Genomic DNA, 15,412 nt, shown 5'->3' with positions numbered 1-15,412 from the left:
TAAAAAAAGACCTTTAATTTTTATTGAATTCAATAGGCAACACTCTATGAATTGTCTTAGCATTTTGATCACATATCTACAAGCAGGGTTTAATCATAGTTATTTTTGGCTCAGTCAAAAAATATAACACTGTTATTGAATCTCATCAATATATGTTCATCAATTTATTTTCCACACATAGCAACATTATATATTTTCCTACTGAAATTATTAAATGTTATATTAATTCAACATTTATTCATTTGGTTTATTATTAATATAATCTGTGTATGGATTAAAAAGCCTCTTCTTTTTTCTTTGTAATATGCCTCAATATTCTTATGGCTTAACTTCTATGCACGTTTCCTTTAAAAACTATTACATACAGCCTTTTCACAAGATGGCGCCGAAAGCGAAGAAGGAAGCTCCTGCCCCTCCTAAAGCCGAAGCCAAAGCGAAGGCTTTAAAGGCCAAGAAGGCAGTGTTGAAAGGTGTCCACAGCCACAAAAAAAAAGAAGATCCGCAGGTCACCCACCTTCCGGTGGCCCAAGACACTGTGACTCCGGAGGCAGCCCAAATATCCTCGGAAGAGCGCCCCCAGGAGAAACAAGCTTGACCACTATGCTATCATCAAGTTTCCGCTGACCACTGAGTCTGCCATGAAGAAGATAGAAGACAACAACACACTTGTGTTCACTGTGGATGTTAAAGCCAACAAGCACCAGATTAAACAGGCTGTGAAGAAGCTCTATGACATTGATGTGGCCAAGGTCAACACCCTGATTCGGCCTGATGGAGAGATAAAGGTGTATGTTCGACTGGCTCCTGATTAGGACGCTTTGGATGTTGCCAACAAAACTGGGATCATCTAAACTGAGTTCAGCTGCCTAATTCTAAATATATATATATATATATATCTTTTCAACATAAAAAAAAAAACTATTACATCCAGTGCCAGTAAGCAACATTTATAGTGCCACAGTCACTCAATCAAATATAATTAAAATCACAAAAACTATCACTTTTCACTATGTATCTATCAAGGTTCTACAAACACCACCATTCTGTATATTAAAAATGGGAGAATTTAATGTAGGAAATGTATTTTAAAGGGGATAGAATACCTGGGAAGCTAAATAGAAGGTGGTAAGATAACTCAGTGGTTAGTAACATTAGGAAGCCACTACTACTCCTAGGTTGAAGGAAAGAAGGGATAAAGCAGTAAAGAGAAACACAGGGGCTAGTTATCAGTTGGAAGTTGAAACAAAAAAGGTTCCCATGGGAGATGAATACAGTGCTGTACAATGCCCAAAACAATGAAAGAGGGGAGAAATGCCCTAGTCTCTCACTTCATGATGTCCCTTCACCAAAAACTATTTTCCATTGGCTAATGACAGCCTGAAGATAGCTGGCATGGAACACTGGGAAATGTAGCTTTAGGGATTAGCTCCAGCCTCCACCCGAAGACCCCACCACCACCCCATAGCACAGAATAGCAGATGGACAAAGGATGGGTCTGGTCAATCAGGCCCAGAACTCACACAGACCATGATGGGAACATTTCTGTAAATTCTTTAGAAGTCAGGTATTGCAGTATTAACTTATTCTATGTAGCGATTTAATTGTAAAGCCTATCTATTTAAAATAAGTAGTTCATTAACATGCTTGGGTTCAAAGATCTATACAACTACATGGGTTTTTGAATTCTTCTGAACTAAGATTGGGAAAAATACATTTATCTAGAAAATTAAAAACATTATCTTATACTTTCATTAATAGTTATGTACTAAAGTATCAAGTAATATATCTTGCCAATAGAACAGTTCTGCAAATCAATATAGGTAATATTTAACATTTATTACATATTCTAGAACATATTTTTCCAGATTGACCATTCTGATAATCCATTATCCCTCCTCTTTTTAAAAAGAAAAAAAAAAAACCCTCAGGATTTTAAAAATATTTCTTCATAATACTATTTAATAGACATATAGGTTTTAAAATAGTGCCTTAATGTCCTAAATTGAAAATATTTGTAAAGTTGAACTGAGCATTTGGAAGGTATAATGCATCAATGTGTAGGAATAACTCAACAGAAAATGTGAGACTCTCAAATACTATTCCAAAAGTACACCATAATTGATTTTTACTGCTATTGGTAATTCTGTATTCTCACACAGAAATCATTTATTTTATTGTAACAGCATGCATTTCAAATCATAACCAGTTAATGTAGTCTAATAAAAAGGCAAATGTAGTGAACAAATAGGATAAGCAATAATAAATACTTGTCATATTCATTCATAAATTTACTTGCAAAAGTTTTGTGGTTTCTAATAGTGTAGAAATATGCCCTAAGCAAAAACATTCTTCCATATTACAGTATCATAGTAGGATATCACATAACTTTCATTCAAATCTATTGCATTAAAATGACAAGAGTTGTGTTCAACTTCGCTAAGGTAAAAGAAGATATCACAATTAAGGAAAGAATCTTACTTTTTTCGATTAAAGCATGACAAGCAGATAATAGGATATTTTGAATTCATATCAGAAAGGCAGCTAAAAAAGTACAAACTTCATACAGAAGGGCTGAATAAGAAACAGATTGAAAAAAATTAGCTTAAAAATAACACGTGTTTTAAAAATGTGCAGGCACTGGGAGGATGTAAATAAGGATGTTCATAGTATTGTCTCCAAGGAGTATTAAACATTTTTGACATGTTTACATAACAGTATTTATTACTAAGGTAAGAGTAAAGCAACTGGTTCATATTAAAGTGACTGCAAAATGATTTTTTTAAGTCTCCTGAAATTTATGTATTGTTCTAGAGCAAAGTTATATTCCCCTGAATTCTCCAGTTCCAGAAACACTGGGTCCTGAAGTATAACCAATATGGTTCTAGCATTTCTGTTCTCTACTAGATCAGTCCATGACACATTAACTCAGATCTTCCATGTACTACAAAATGCAACTCAAAAAATGGAAAAAAAGTTAATGTCTCCATACAAGATTAACAAGTTCTGTTAAGAATAAAATACTGTATATATTAAATGTAGTAGCAATTAAAGTCTATATTTAATAAGTTAATGGAAACAGCTTGTGTTTATAGCAAATTACAATGTATTTTAGACACCATATATTTTTTAAATACAAAGCTTAAGAAAGGGAAATATCAAACATTACTATATTGAATATCTGTATCATTAAATACTTTATCAAGAAGGTCCAAATAATTCAAGTGAATCATTCAGAAATTCAGCACTGAATAATATTATTAAAAGTAAGAAACATCTTTACACTTCATATATATGGCTTCACTAACCCTAAGAGACAAAGGTAAAATGATAAAAATATTAAAATTATTAAGTGGAATGTCATCATAAATCCTGTATTTAAGCTAAACAGAAAAGATGATTTATAAAATGACAGATACAGTTAGATAACAGAATGAATTTCCTTTGTGTATTATAACTGCACTTAAGGAAAGTTTTGTTTTTCATGATCCTCTTCTCAAAAACAGACATTCTGGCACTTAGGAAACAGAAATGTATCATTTGACCTTTAAACTTCTGTTTCATTAGTGTAACCACAAGCAACCGAGTCACTGACTGGCATGTTTGCACTTTAAGGCCTTTAGCACTTAAAATTATTTGATAACTATTATGCCACTATTTGTTTTTTATTAAAGACACTGTGAGAAATATGTTACATTAAAAATAGAATATACTGTGCAAAGTTTGATGAATGATATCATGTAATTCGGTTAAGTGTTCTCCTGCGCACTTCATTCATGTATTTTGATGGGACAAGGGCGTATGTTTGAAGGGTAGAATTTTGTTTTGTTTTCTAATGAGTTAGAGAATAACAACAGATATGATTTTAAGTATACAAAGAAAAAACAAAATATAACTGTGACATTACTCTTGATTTAAAAAAAAAAATGCATCACCTGAGTTGCCTATACTCAATTAGTCCTTAAGCTCTATCTATATTGGTCTATGAGCAGAGGAAATTATCAGCTGTAGAGAAGTCAAGAAAAAAATAACTGACAATATTTAACGTTTTCTAATGGAGAGAGAATTTCTTACAAATGGATACGTTAAATTAGTTTAAAACCTACAGACAATGTAAGAAGTTCAACAACTAGATACTTCTTTGAGAATTTCAGAATTACTATAAGCAAATTGCTTTGAGTAAAAAGTAATGTAGTTCAAATTTCTATTTCATATGATAAAAATACTTAAAAACTAAAATCTAATTTGTTAGAAACATTATTGAGAAGACACAGAGACTCTGTTCTCTTCAAGAAGTTTGAAAGTCAAAAGTTCCCTCAATATCACAAAATGCAGGATATAGCATCTAAATGGATGAGGTACAGAGCACACAAAGTAAACAAGGACTGCACCAAACCAACAACACTGGAAATATACGGTCCCCACATATTAGGGAAGCTTCACTATTGGAAGCAATGAGTGAACTAAACATGAGTCTCCTGAAAGCAGAATGTGGGTCCAGCTATTTTCATTAACCATAGTATTTATTAAATTGTTGTTTGTTTGGTAAACCAAATGCCAGGATATATTATTGAAAGAAAAGCAGTCTTCTAAATCCTTTAGGGTGGAAATGGTAATGCTCACTACAAATAAGCAATATGTTGCTTACTACAAAAATACATATTGCAGCTCCCATGATATATGTTTGCAATCTCTGAAGATAGTGTTTTGCCCTTATCACTGTTGTTCAAACTTCTAAAACAAACTTAACATAAAGAGTACATACAGGCTTAATTTATATCCTCTCTGTGACAAAGAGTTTATCACTGTTACCAACAAAGAAAAGTTTTTCTTTTTACTATGTAATAACAAAGATATTAGTTACTTTTGTATACAGTGACTTTTTAATTCAAAACAGAAATTATTAAAAACATATGCATTCGTGTATATTAAAAAATATGATAGTATTCCAAATTTGAACTCATAGGCATGTTCCAAAAGCTGTAAGTCATATACCACACCCACATCATTAAATTTAAATATGTTGCATGATTCAAACAGAAACATTTCCCACTCTCTTTCACCTTAGACATGTCATGTACACTGATGTTGTGCAAGCCACACTTATAAGTCAACTACCACCCAGTGGAGAGAAAGAAGATCTTTCAGGGAAATGTGAGGTGGGGTGGCAAGGGGAGAAGGGAGGGTGATGGGAAAGAAATGAAGGAATAGGGCGTTTAGCTTTGTTTAGATCTAAGCTTTGGTGATCATCCATTTATATTTTCATAGGAAATATTTCCAGACTCCCTCTCTGCACTGTTGCTTAGGGTTAAAACCAGGGTATGGATGTTCATTAATGACAAACCACCTCAGAGATCAAGCTTAGGGGAAAGAAGGGAAAAAGGAAAAATGAGAAAAAGAAGTAAAACTGAAGACTGAAGGAGGGAGGAAGGTGGGAAGAAAGAGGCGACGGAAAGACACAGAAAGAGAAAAAGAGAGGAGAGCCAGAGTGAGAGCGAGTGAGAGAGGCAGTGTGTACACATGTGTGAGTGACAATGTGGAACAGAGAAGGAGAGTATGCCTTTTAAACAGTGAGAGAGGATCTGAATGTGGAAGTGTTTCTTAGAGCATGCAAGTGCCAGTGCATGTGAGGATATGAGAGTATGTGAAGTAGTATGTTTATAGAAATAAGATTTATGAGGGTGAGTAAATGGTGCTGGAGGGGAAGAGTGACCATGCCTGTGTGTGCCACAGGGGTGGGAAACGGTATTGGGAGAGGGACGAGAAATGGGAGTCAAAAGCACAGGATAGGGACATTAAGGAGGAATTTAAAAAAAAAAAAATGAACTAAAAGGAAAAGGGTAAAAGAGAGGAGGAAAGGGGATTAAATGTGAAGAACAAAAATTAAAGTCGTGAAGATAAAAATGAGAAAATATGAGAACAAATTTTAAAAAGGAGGGAAAACCCCGAAAATAGAAAAGGTATGAAAAGAGATATGGGAGGGAAAAAGAGTTACAAGGAGGTCGGGAAAATGGTATAAGAGAAGGAAGAAGGAGAAAAGAAAGAAAAGAGAAAGCGGTAAAAGAAAGAAAGATAAAGAGCAAGAAATCGAGCCTAAGTGTCCAAGTGAGAGGGAAAATAAATGGGAGCAGAGAACCAGCAGTTTGAAAGAGTCGCTTATGCCGGAGTAAAATAGAAACAAACCTTATAAACTTGTCAGACTCTCCAAGAGTACCCCATGACAGTAAAACAGAGACCTTGTGCACTGAGTTTCAAAGTGGCACCTGCCCCTCCTTCTAAACCTGACAGTTCACTCATCCCCAGGCTACTTGGCGATCCGGCAAAGTGCTTTAGCATCACAAGTCCAGCTTGCTACCTGCCCCAGCATAAACGGGCCGGGGCTCCGGGAAGAATCTGCACCTGGAATTCTTGAGATGTGGTCTTTCCATGATGAGCACCACCAGCATTATTGCTTGTGTTATAAAGAAGGCAGAGAGGGTTCAAAGAGAGACAGAAAGATAGACCGAGACAAGTACGAAAAGCACGCCGTTCTTCCTACCTAAGCACCGCCGTGTCCCCTTTTCTGACCATCATGTTGTCCACGGCAGCCCAGGGGAAGTCCACACTCTGTCCAGCCGGGAGGCAGGAGGGTAGCAGGCAGCACAGGCTGAGGAGCACCGCCGCCAGCCACTGGTTCGAGCAACAAGCACCCTGCACCAACATCATCATGTCCATCCCTGCTAGGGCTGCTCACTCTCCAGCAGCTTTCAGCTCGCACTCCCCCACCCCCTGGTGCTGGCGAGTCTTCCCGGGAACCAGGCGGCGCGCCACAGGATTTTTTTTTTTTTTTTTTTTTTTTTTTTTTTTTTTTTTTTTGGTGGGTGGGTGGGTTTCTTTTCTTTCTTTCTTCCCCCCCCCCTCCTGGTTGTTGGGTGTTGTTTCTCTCTTTTTGTTTTTCGGTGTTTTTGCCTCCCCCTCCTCCTCTTCGCTTTCCCTCCCTCCCTCCCCTCCCTCCCCCTGGCACCACACTACACCTCCTCTCGGTTGCTTTTGGCCGCGTCCGGAGTGTGTCTAATTCTCGGGCGGCTCGCACACCATCTAGCGAGGAGGCGAGCGCGCCGGAGAGTGAGGGAGGAGGCGCGGCGGCAGCGGAGGAGGCAGGGCGAGCGGCGGCGGCGGCTGCAATCGCAGCAGCAGCAGCAACAGCAGCAGCAGAAGCAGCGCGGGGCGCTGCGCCGGCCGCCGGCCCCCGGGCTCGCGCGCGTTGCCAAGCGGCCGTTTCCTTAGCAACCCCGCCCGGGGACTGGGGATGGAGAAGGGGGGGTGGATTTAAAAAAAAAAGAAAGAAAGAAAGAAAAACGAAAGCAAGAAAAAAAGAAAAGAAAGACAACGAAAAAAATAATTAGGAGGAACTGTATCACAATTATGCAAACCGAGGGGGAAAGAGAGCCACCGTAGAATGAAGGCTTTCCTTACTGTCGTAAGCGCTAGAGGGATGCTTTGCTAGAAAAGTCTGCGTGTCGGGGCTGGGGTGAAGAGAGCTGAGGGGCGCTTTCCCTTCCCTCACCGGTGCGTTTTACCTCTCGAGGCACCGTAAGTTTGAAGTCCTCCAAGTTGTGGTCGGCGCCATCATGACGCCGGCGACTGTGAGTTGTTTTTTTGTTTTTTATTTTCTTCTAATCTCGCCTGGATAGCTACGCTGCAGTTAACGAGCAGCCAACTAGTTCTCTCTTTGCCTTTTCTCGGGAATAGGTAGGGAATGGTGGCGGGGCGCTGCTTTTTTGCGGGGACACGAGGAGGTGCAAGGCCTTACGGTAGAGCAGCTTGCGTGACTGTGGGGGTCGGCCAGTATGGATTGCAGGACGCCCCTCTTTCATCTGTGCGTGTTGACACTAAGTTGTGTGTGTGAGTAGGGGATTGTTTATGGTCAACATGGAGAGTGTGTGTGATGGAGAGTGTGTAGTACGCGCGGAGGCCACCGTGCGCGCGGGGGCCTGTGCAGGCGCGGCACGCAGGCGCGCTGGGAGGCACGGGGCGGGTCGTGCTGGGATGCAGAGTCGGGAAAAGACTGCAATCAAGTGTTTTAATTGTGTAGAGCCAGGCAGTCCCGTTATGTAAGAAGCAGTTTAACCCATTTGAGCCTATCAATCGGCGCATCTGAGTCAAGGCAAGGTAGAGTTAAGGGGTTCAACGAGTCGCAGGGTTGTATTTCTTAACAATCTCCAAACCGGGTTGAACAGGCTTGCTCCTCCGCGGTGCGGAGCGGTAACCTCCGCTTTCCCATGCAGCAGCCCCTCCGCAGCTCTCCGGGCTGTTTTCAGCCCTGCCCTGGCCCTAGGCAGAAGGAGATACTAGGCATGGGACCACCCCCTACTCTTTTTTTCTTCTTTCCTTTTTGAACTCATTTCCAGATTCAAGATCCCTAAGCTTTTCCGGGCCATTTGCAAATCAATGCGAGAACCGAGGCTGAGTCGTTAGCAGTTACACCAATCAATCTTGTTCAGCGAGGAGTTGGGGAAGCAGAGCGGGGAAGTGAAAGTGGGAAATAAGTAATTAAAAAATAAGCTCCCTCCCCCTCACCCCCAACTTTCTCCCTTCCTTCACCCCATCCCCCTTTAGCAGTCTTTGAAGAGGATTTTCTTTGCCAGATCCCAGTTCTTCTTCCCTTGGAGGAAATAAAGCAAAACCTCACAAGTACCTAACTCGTTTTCCATAATGCTAGCAGGGTCCTTTGGCAAAGCGCACCGAAGCAATACTCTCTGCAGGGGTCAGCATCCGGCTGCCTCCCCAGACTAAGCTCTTTACGAGGCAGGCAGGGAGTCGTTTTACTTGGTGGTAGCAGTGTTCAGAGTGATTTTTATCGCCATGCACGGGGATATATGGGGAAAGGGAAGGGTTCCCATCACCTGTGACCACCCAGACTGGCTTATCGAAGAATCCTTAACTAGCAACACCTCCCTGCTGAACTGACACTCCAAGGCTGGGCAGTTAACGGAGACATTTGAGGCAGGAGTTACTGATATTCGTATTCTGCCCTAACTCTCAAAACCGACTCGGAAATTGAGAGTGCAATAGTTTCAACCGCATTTTGAAACATCAATAAAATGTTAGTCATTTGCGGATGAATGAAAACATTTTCTTTACCGTCTGGTATGCTAGGGAAATAATTGTCAAATGACAGACTTTCACTAATATCGATGCCAAATACCTAGCTAACACTGTCATCTTGTTAACTGCATTTTTCTATCTTGTGTGGCATGCTGATGGATAAAGCGTAAAATTATCTAGGGCAAACGGGGGATTAGAAGAATTGACATGTCACATACATGGGCAAAGCTATGCAGTATTATTTAGCATTTCACTAGAAACGAGCTAGATTCTATTGAAGAGACACAGAAGGTATAGCTTCCTGCATTGATTGTGACTCAGTTTAGTGCTATTTTAAGCAGGGATGGGGGTGCCAGCGTTTTCTAGTACAAGCTATGAAAAGCATCCTTTTTCTAACTGCTGTTTCCCAGAGATCTGACATCTTCAGTGTCCACGGGGGTGGGGTGGGGGTGTTAGGAGGAGGGATTTCTTTGACCAAGGATGGAGCTATGCAGCAGTTTTAATATGTACAACAACCCTTCAGGCTTGTAAACGGAAACTCGAGACACTTCTTTTAAAGACAGTTTCTTTTCCTTATTTCTAGTTTTTGTCTCAACTACCATTCACAGATCACACTTAACTCTTAGGGAACCCATCTAAAGAAAGCAATGACTGAACTTAGTGTATAGATGTCTGGATTATGGGGGAAATCATTTACAGGTAGGTCACTATTATTTACAGCAAGTGCAAGAATGTCAGGTAGGGCAACCTCTCTTGACCCTTGTACTTCTAGTCTTCTGACTAAAGAAAATGGATTTAAAAGCTCTTATGACTTCCTATTCCCTAAACCTTTCTAAGGGCAAAAAATCTGACAGGCTTTTACATGGTTTCTAATATTTGCTTTTGAGGTCCTGGAATTCTTCCAGAGACTTAAATTCGGGCTGTCTTGGCTCTGTTTGAGGAAAAATCGGAACAAAACCAAACAACAACAAAATGAGGAAAAAAGAAAAAAAACAAATAGCAAATAGTTCCTTAGTAGAATTTTTTTGAAGTAGAAGAATTGGTAATAGAATTGTTTAGAACGTTTTAGAAGCAAATATTGAAGTGCGTAATAATGTGTTACTCCTTTGGTTAGAATTTTAAGGAAATGACATTGGAATTAATTATTATTTCTTTACAATGATGTACCTTTTTTCGTTTTAAAAGCTCAACTTCTAGTATTTCAATAAATGTAATAATCAGTAGGGAGTTAATATAAAAGGAGGAAGGTGGAGCCTGATTGTGATAGGAGATTATTTCATTATCTAGATTGATTCCACTCCTGCCTTTCATGCCCTATGACCTGCATTTTGAATCCCTAAGGATGTTGGAAAGAGTAATGTTATAAGGAACCTTCTTAAGCTTGTTTCCTTTAATAAACTCAATTTTTATTCAACAGTGTAATTGTGATTGTTAGGATGGAAAAAGAATATAAGTTTACATTTGTTTATTGGTAGTAAATGAGTAAAGCCAGCTTCATCTTTCATTTTTTTTTTTTTTAATTCATTAAGTTCTAGGGTACATGTGCACGACGTGCAGGTTTGATACATATGTATACATGTGCAATGTTGGTGTGCTGCACCCATTAACTCATCATTTACATTAGGTATATCTCCTAATGCTATCCCTCCCCCTCCCCCCCCACCCAACAACAGGCCATGATATTACTGTGTGGGCATGAAAAGTTTTAGCCAAGACAGGTCCCAGGATCTAATGGAAACAGCTAATGAGATAACGTTGTATTTCCAGAAGGAGACAGTCAGGAAGCCCTTATAAATTGTACCTATGAATAACAGCTCTCTAACTTGGTCCATAATTGATTCTCTGTTTGAATTAAGCTGCTTTAAGTTTGGAGTACCTTGCCAAGTAAAACTGACATATACTGATGAATTTCAGGTCAGGGTGAGAAATACAAACTTCCAGAAATTTGTTGGTAGAGGGGGAATCTTCCACTACAGAAGTGTTTCTCAATCTAGGCCCTTTTGACATTTTGCTGCAGGTAATTATTTCTTTGTGTGGAGCGTGGGGACTTCTGTGTGCATTGGAAAATGTTTATCAGCATCCCTGGCCTCTATCCAGTAGATGTCAATAGTTGTGATACCCAGAATATCTCCAGGCATTGTTAAATGTCCTGTGGATTGGGAAGGGATTACTCCAAGTTGAGAACCACTTCATTGTAAGTTATATTTCTAAAATATATACCATCTTGTGTTTTCAGATAAAATAATAAAGCAGATTTTTGGTCAAAAATATCTCATTTGAATTCTATAGCTACAAAAAGAGCTCTTTCTCATCAGTTCAATCTCTACATTTACCTGCCATGTGATTTAGTAGCCCAGCTTACCACAGATGCAATGAATTTAATGGCTGACCACAACAAAATATCTTTCTATGATTTCTTCCTAGATTGTAGGAGACTTGCTCAAATAACATTACAATTATACACTAACAAATGTCTTCTGTATTCTTGTAATGTATAGTTTGGTTATACATGTTATTGTAAAGTAGGCGGGAGGGGGTCTTTTGTTAAGCAAGTGTTGAACTAACAGTTGTTTGAAAGGAAATCGTCATTTTGTGGGTTTTTTCCCCCCAAATAAAAGTATAAGTAAATGGTGAACTTATTTTGGGCAATAACCCATGTAAATCTTTGCATTCTTTATGTTGTGACAGCTACAGATTATTCACTCTGGAAATGGCTATTGCATAAAGAAGTGGAAAACAGCAAAAAGTTATTTGCCTATTGGGTCACTCTATTTAAATATCATATATTTATTCAGTTATAATTTATCATCTTACCTATTCACCATCAGCATTGAGGGTAAGCAAAGTAGTTAGAAGTGTATGTGTGTTTGTATGTTTGGATGAGCGTGGAGATACTCTACTGTCAGCACTCTTCAAACCATTTCCATAGAATGGCTCTGAAAATTGCACCTAAGTAGTTAAACAAGAAGGAACAGTGTTACAGTGGGTGTGGGTAGAAATCATTTTTAAATAACTGAAATTTCTACTCTTTCTACTTGTAAGATAACAAGTTAACAAGTACAGCTTTTACTACATTTCATTATATAATTTACAGTGGGTTCCAGGAAAACCAATAATTACTATTTATTTAAGATTTTTTCTCACATATTTCTAAAAAACTCAAGCATCTCTATTCAAAAATAAACATCAAATTTGATACTTTATAGTGGACTGTGATGAATGTAAAAGCTTATTCTCCCAAGCAGTTATTCTGTTTTATTTTATTATGTAATTACTTTAATTTCCTAAAAGATTCTGATTTTTATTGCAGAGGTGTTTATCTTGTATATTTTCAAACTCTACTATGACTTGTTAATTTTGTGCCTTTAGCATTTTATATTTTTTTTTCTATAATTGATATATGTGTGTCTGTGTATATGTGTGCCTGTATAGACAGGAAGTACCTCACACTGTAAACTTATGAAGACATCTTGACTGGAACTGGTAATTTTTAATTTGGGATAATTTTTACTATTAATATAGTTTTCTTAACACAAGATTGTGAAAAGATATATTGCTTTAAAACATAGCCCTAAGCAGAAAGAAAATAACTATTGCCACTTCACTCCATGTTCACTTCTAGCAACTATTGAGACTTTTATTGCTCTTGTTGTAAGTTGTGATATTCATGGATAAGTAAATCATTGGTTTGTCTTAAGATGAGAAAGAGTCAATCGGGTTTGAAGTAGAATAATTTTGAGGACTATATCAAATACCTTTCCATATTTATAACAGCCACCCATGTTTTTTTTTTTTTTTTTTTTTTTTGAGACGGAGTCTTCGCTCTGTCGCCCAGGCTGGAGTGCAGTGGCGCAATCTCGGCTCACTGCAAGCTCCGCCTCCCGGGTTCACGCCATTCTCCTACCTCAGCCTCCCGAGTAGCTGGGACTACAGGCGCCCGCCACTGCGCCCGGCTAATTTTTTTCTATTTTTTAGTAGAGACGGGGTTTCACCATGGTCTCGATCTCCTGACCTTGTGATCCGCCCGCCTCGGCCTCCCAAAGTGCTGGGATTACAGGCGTGAGCCACCGCGCCCGGCCGGTCAGCCACCCATGTTTATGACATTTATTTTTTTTTGTTCTGTCATACACATTTTTAACAATATACTTTTAGAAAAGTGCATAGAATGTGAAGTTACAGATTAGGGAAGCATTATTTTAAAGTTAACATCCATTTCATTCCACACTGATTAAGAAACAGAAAATTACCAACACCTCAAATGCCTTCTGCAAGCGTTTTTAAAATTATAACCCCAATTTTCTTCCTTATAAGTAACCCCTGTAATTATTTCACCATCATCATTTCCTCATTTTCTTTACATTTTTACCATTTAGCTTTATATCCCTCTGAAAGAATGACTGGCTTTTATATGTACTTACACAAAGCCATAATACATCATACAACATGTAATTATAGCATACGCTTTTTTGTTTCTGGCTTCTTTTGCTTAACATCATATGTTAGAATTCCTCTGTGATGTTGTGCAGCTGTTGTTCCTTCATTTCTTGAATCCACGTAGCATTTCATAGTATGTCTATAGAATTATATATTTATTCATTATATTTTTGGCAGATATGTTTTATATTACTTGTCTATTACAGATAGTGATGCTATAAACGTTCTTGGATATCAGTACAGAAAACTTCTAGATTGCACAAAGCTGAGCTGCAAGTTTTTGAGAACACTGACTGTGTCAGGGTTTGTCACACAAACAGAACCAATAGGAAGTATGTCTGTGTGCATATACATATATGCACACATTTTATATATTATGTGCATTTTATATATATATACACAAACACACACACACACACACACACACACACACACACACACAGAGAGAGAGACAGACAGACAGACAGAGACAAAGAGAGAGATTATTTTAAAGAATTGTCTCGTAACTGTAGAAGCTGACAAGCCCAAAAGTCCAAAATCAGCAGAGCGGGCTGGGAGACTAGAGACCCAGGGCAAAGTTGATGTTACAGCTGGTGTCTGAAGGCAATCCAGGGTTAGAATTCTCTCTTCCTCAGAGAACCACAATCTTTCTTTCTATTAAGATCTTCTACTGATTAAATGAGCCCCACCCACATTATGGAGAGTAATCTACTTTACTCAGTGTCTACAGATTTAAGTGTTACTCTCTTCTAGTAAGTATTCTGTGTAGCAACATCTATACTGGTATTTGACCAAAAATCTGAGTAGCATAGCCTAGTCAAGTTGACAGATAAAATCAACCTTCACATTGGTTTACTTCCAGTTCACCAGTATGCATGATGGGTATGTCTTCCTCATCTCAGCTTAAAGAAGGTTTTTTAAGATACCAAGACTTGGGTGCCCCTGTACTGTATTTTTTGTCACCTCAACTCTTTGATAAAATTTCAGATCATGGTTGTACTATAAATTGTCTTTTATTTAGATAGAACCAAATGCAGAACATTAATAAGGGTTTTTTTTTTCTTAAATCGTGACAGCAAAAACTGTAGAAAAGGCTCGATTTTTGTTACTGTTGATAATATTGTTTGTGTTTGTTTTCATCATAGACGTTGAAAAATGTTGCTATTTGAAACTATATGTAAGCTGTAATGTGGAGAAAACTGGTGTGAAATTAGGACAGATTACAATGTTGAAGCATTCCTACTCAGAATCAACTTCTGCTAGAGTCAGTTGAATCCTGTGAACCGAGTGTAATGCTCACAAGAAATATTGTTGAGAAATATTATTGGTTCAAATCTAGGACTCTTGCCCAGCAAGTTTTCTGAGTTCAGGTTTAGTTTTGAATTGGCCTTATAATCTTATCAATACCAGTCTCTCTCTCGAAAGAAAAATAAAACAGCCTTTCAGTCACCTCTAGGATTTGAACAACCACTAATTTGTTCTTTATCACTATTATTTTGTCATTTTGATAATGTTATATAAGTGAAATCATATAGTGTATGACACTTTGAAGTTGGCTTTTATTCACTCAGCATATTGCCCTTGAGATCCATGGAGGTTATTTCTTATATCAATATATTTTAGATTTTTTTCTCTTTTTTGTTGTTGAGTAGTCTGTGGAATGAATGTATGATAGTTTGTTTAACCATGCACCTATTTTAGGACATTTTGATATTTCCAGTTTGGAGCACGTACAAATAAAGCTGCTATGAACAATCATGTACAGGTTTTTGTGTGGACCTGTTTTTATTTGTCTGGAATAAATACAACGAGGTATGATTGTAATGTTGTATGATAAATGCATGTTGACTTTTTAAAAAAGAAACTGCCAAGCTATTTTGCCGTGACTGTACCA

At 38.2% G+C, this 15,412-nt stretch overlaps 1 protein-coding gene and 1 long non-coding RNA gene across 2 annotated transcripts in view; one reads left to right on the top strand and one right to left on the bottom strand.

Moving 5' to 3' along the window:
- NEGR1 (neuronal growth regulator 1) overlaps positions 1-6,932 on the bottom strand; it is an 892,981-nt gene extending 886,049 nt beyond the window's left edge. The window contains exon 1 of the mRNA XM_007978295.3: positions 6,536-6,932. Within this exon, the coding sequence (XP_007976486.3) occupies positions 6,536-6,711 (176 nt within the window). The 5' untranslated portion in view covers positions 6,712-6,932. The remainder of the gene's footprint in view (positions 1-6,535) is intronic.
- A 267-nt stretch (positions 6,933-7,199) lies between these two features.
- Positions 7,200-15,412, top strand: part of LOC119625894 (uncharacterized) — a 230,081-nt gene continuing 221,868 nt past the window's right edge. Inside the window, exon 1 of the long non-coding RNA XR_005242102.2 lies at positions 7,200-7,622. This is a non-coding gene — a long non-coding RNA (uncharacterized lncRNA). The remainder of the gene's footprint in view (positions 7,623-15,412) is intronic.

The sequence above is a fragment of the Chlorocebus sabaeus genome, chromosome 20 (assembly GCF_047675955.1).
Source record: "Chlorocebus sabaeus isolate Y175 chromosome 20, mChlSab1.0.hap1, whole genome shotgun sequence".
Classification (NCBI taxonomy): Eukaryota; Metazoa; Chordata; class Mammalia; order Primates; family Cercopithecidae; genus Chlorocebus; species Chlorocebus sabaeus.
Note: the sequence above shows the minus strand (reverse complement) of the source record. Positions and strands in the feature narration are given on the sequence as shown.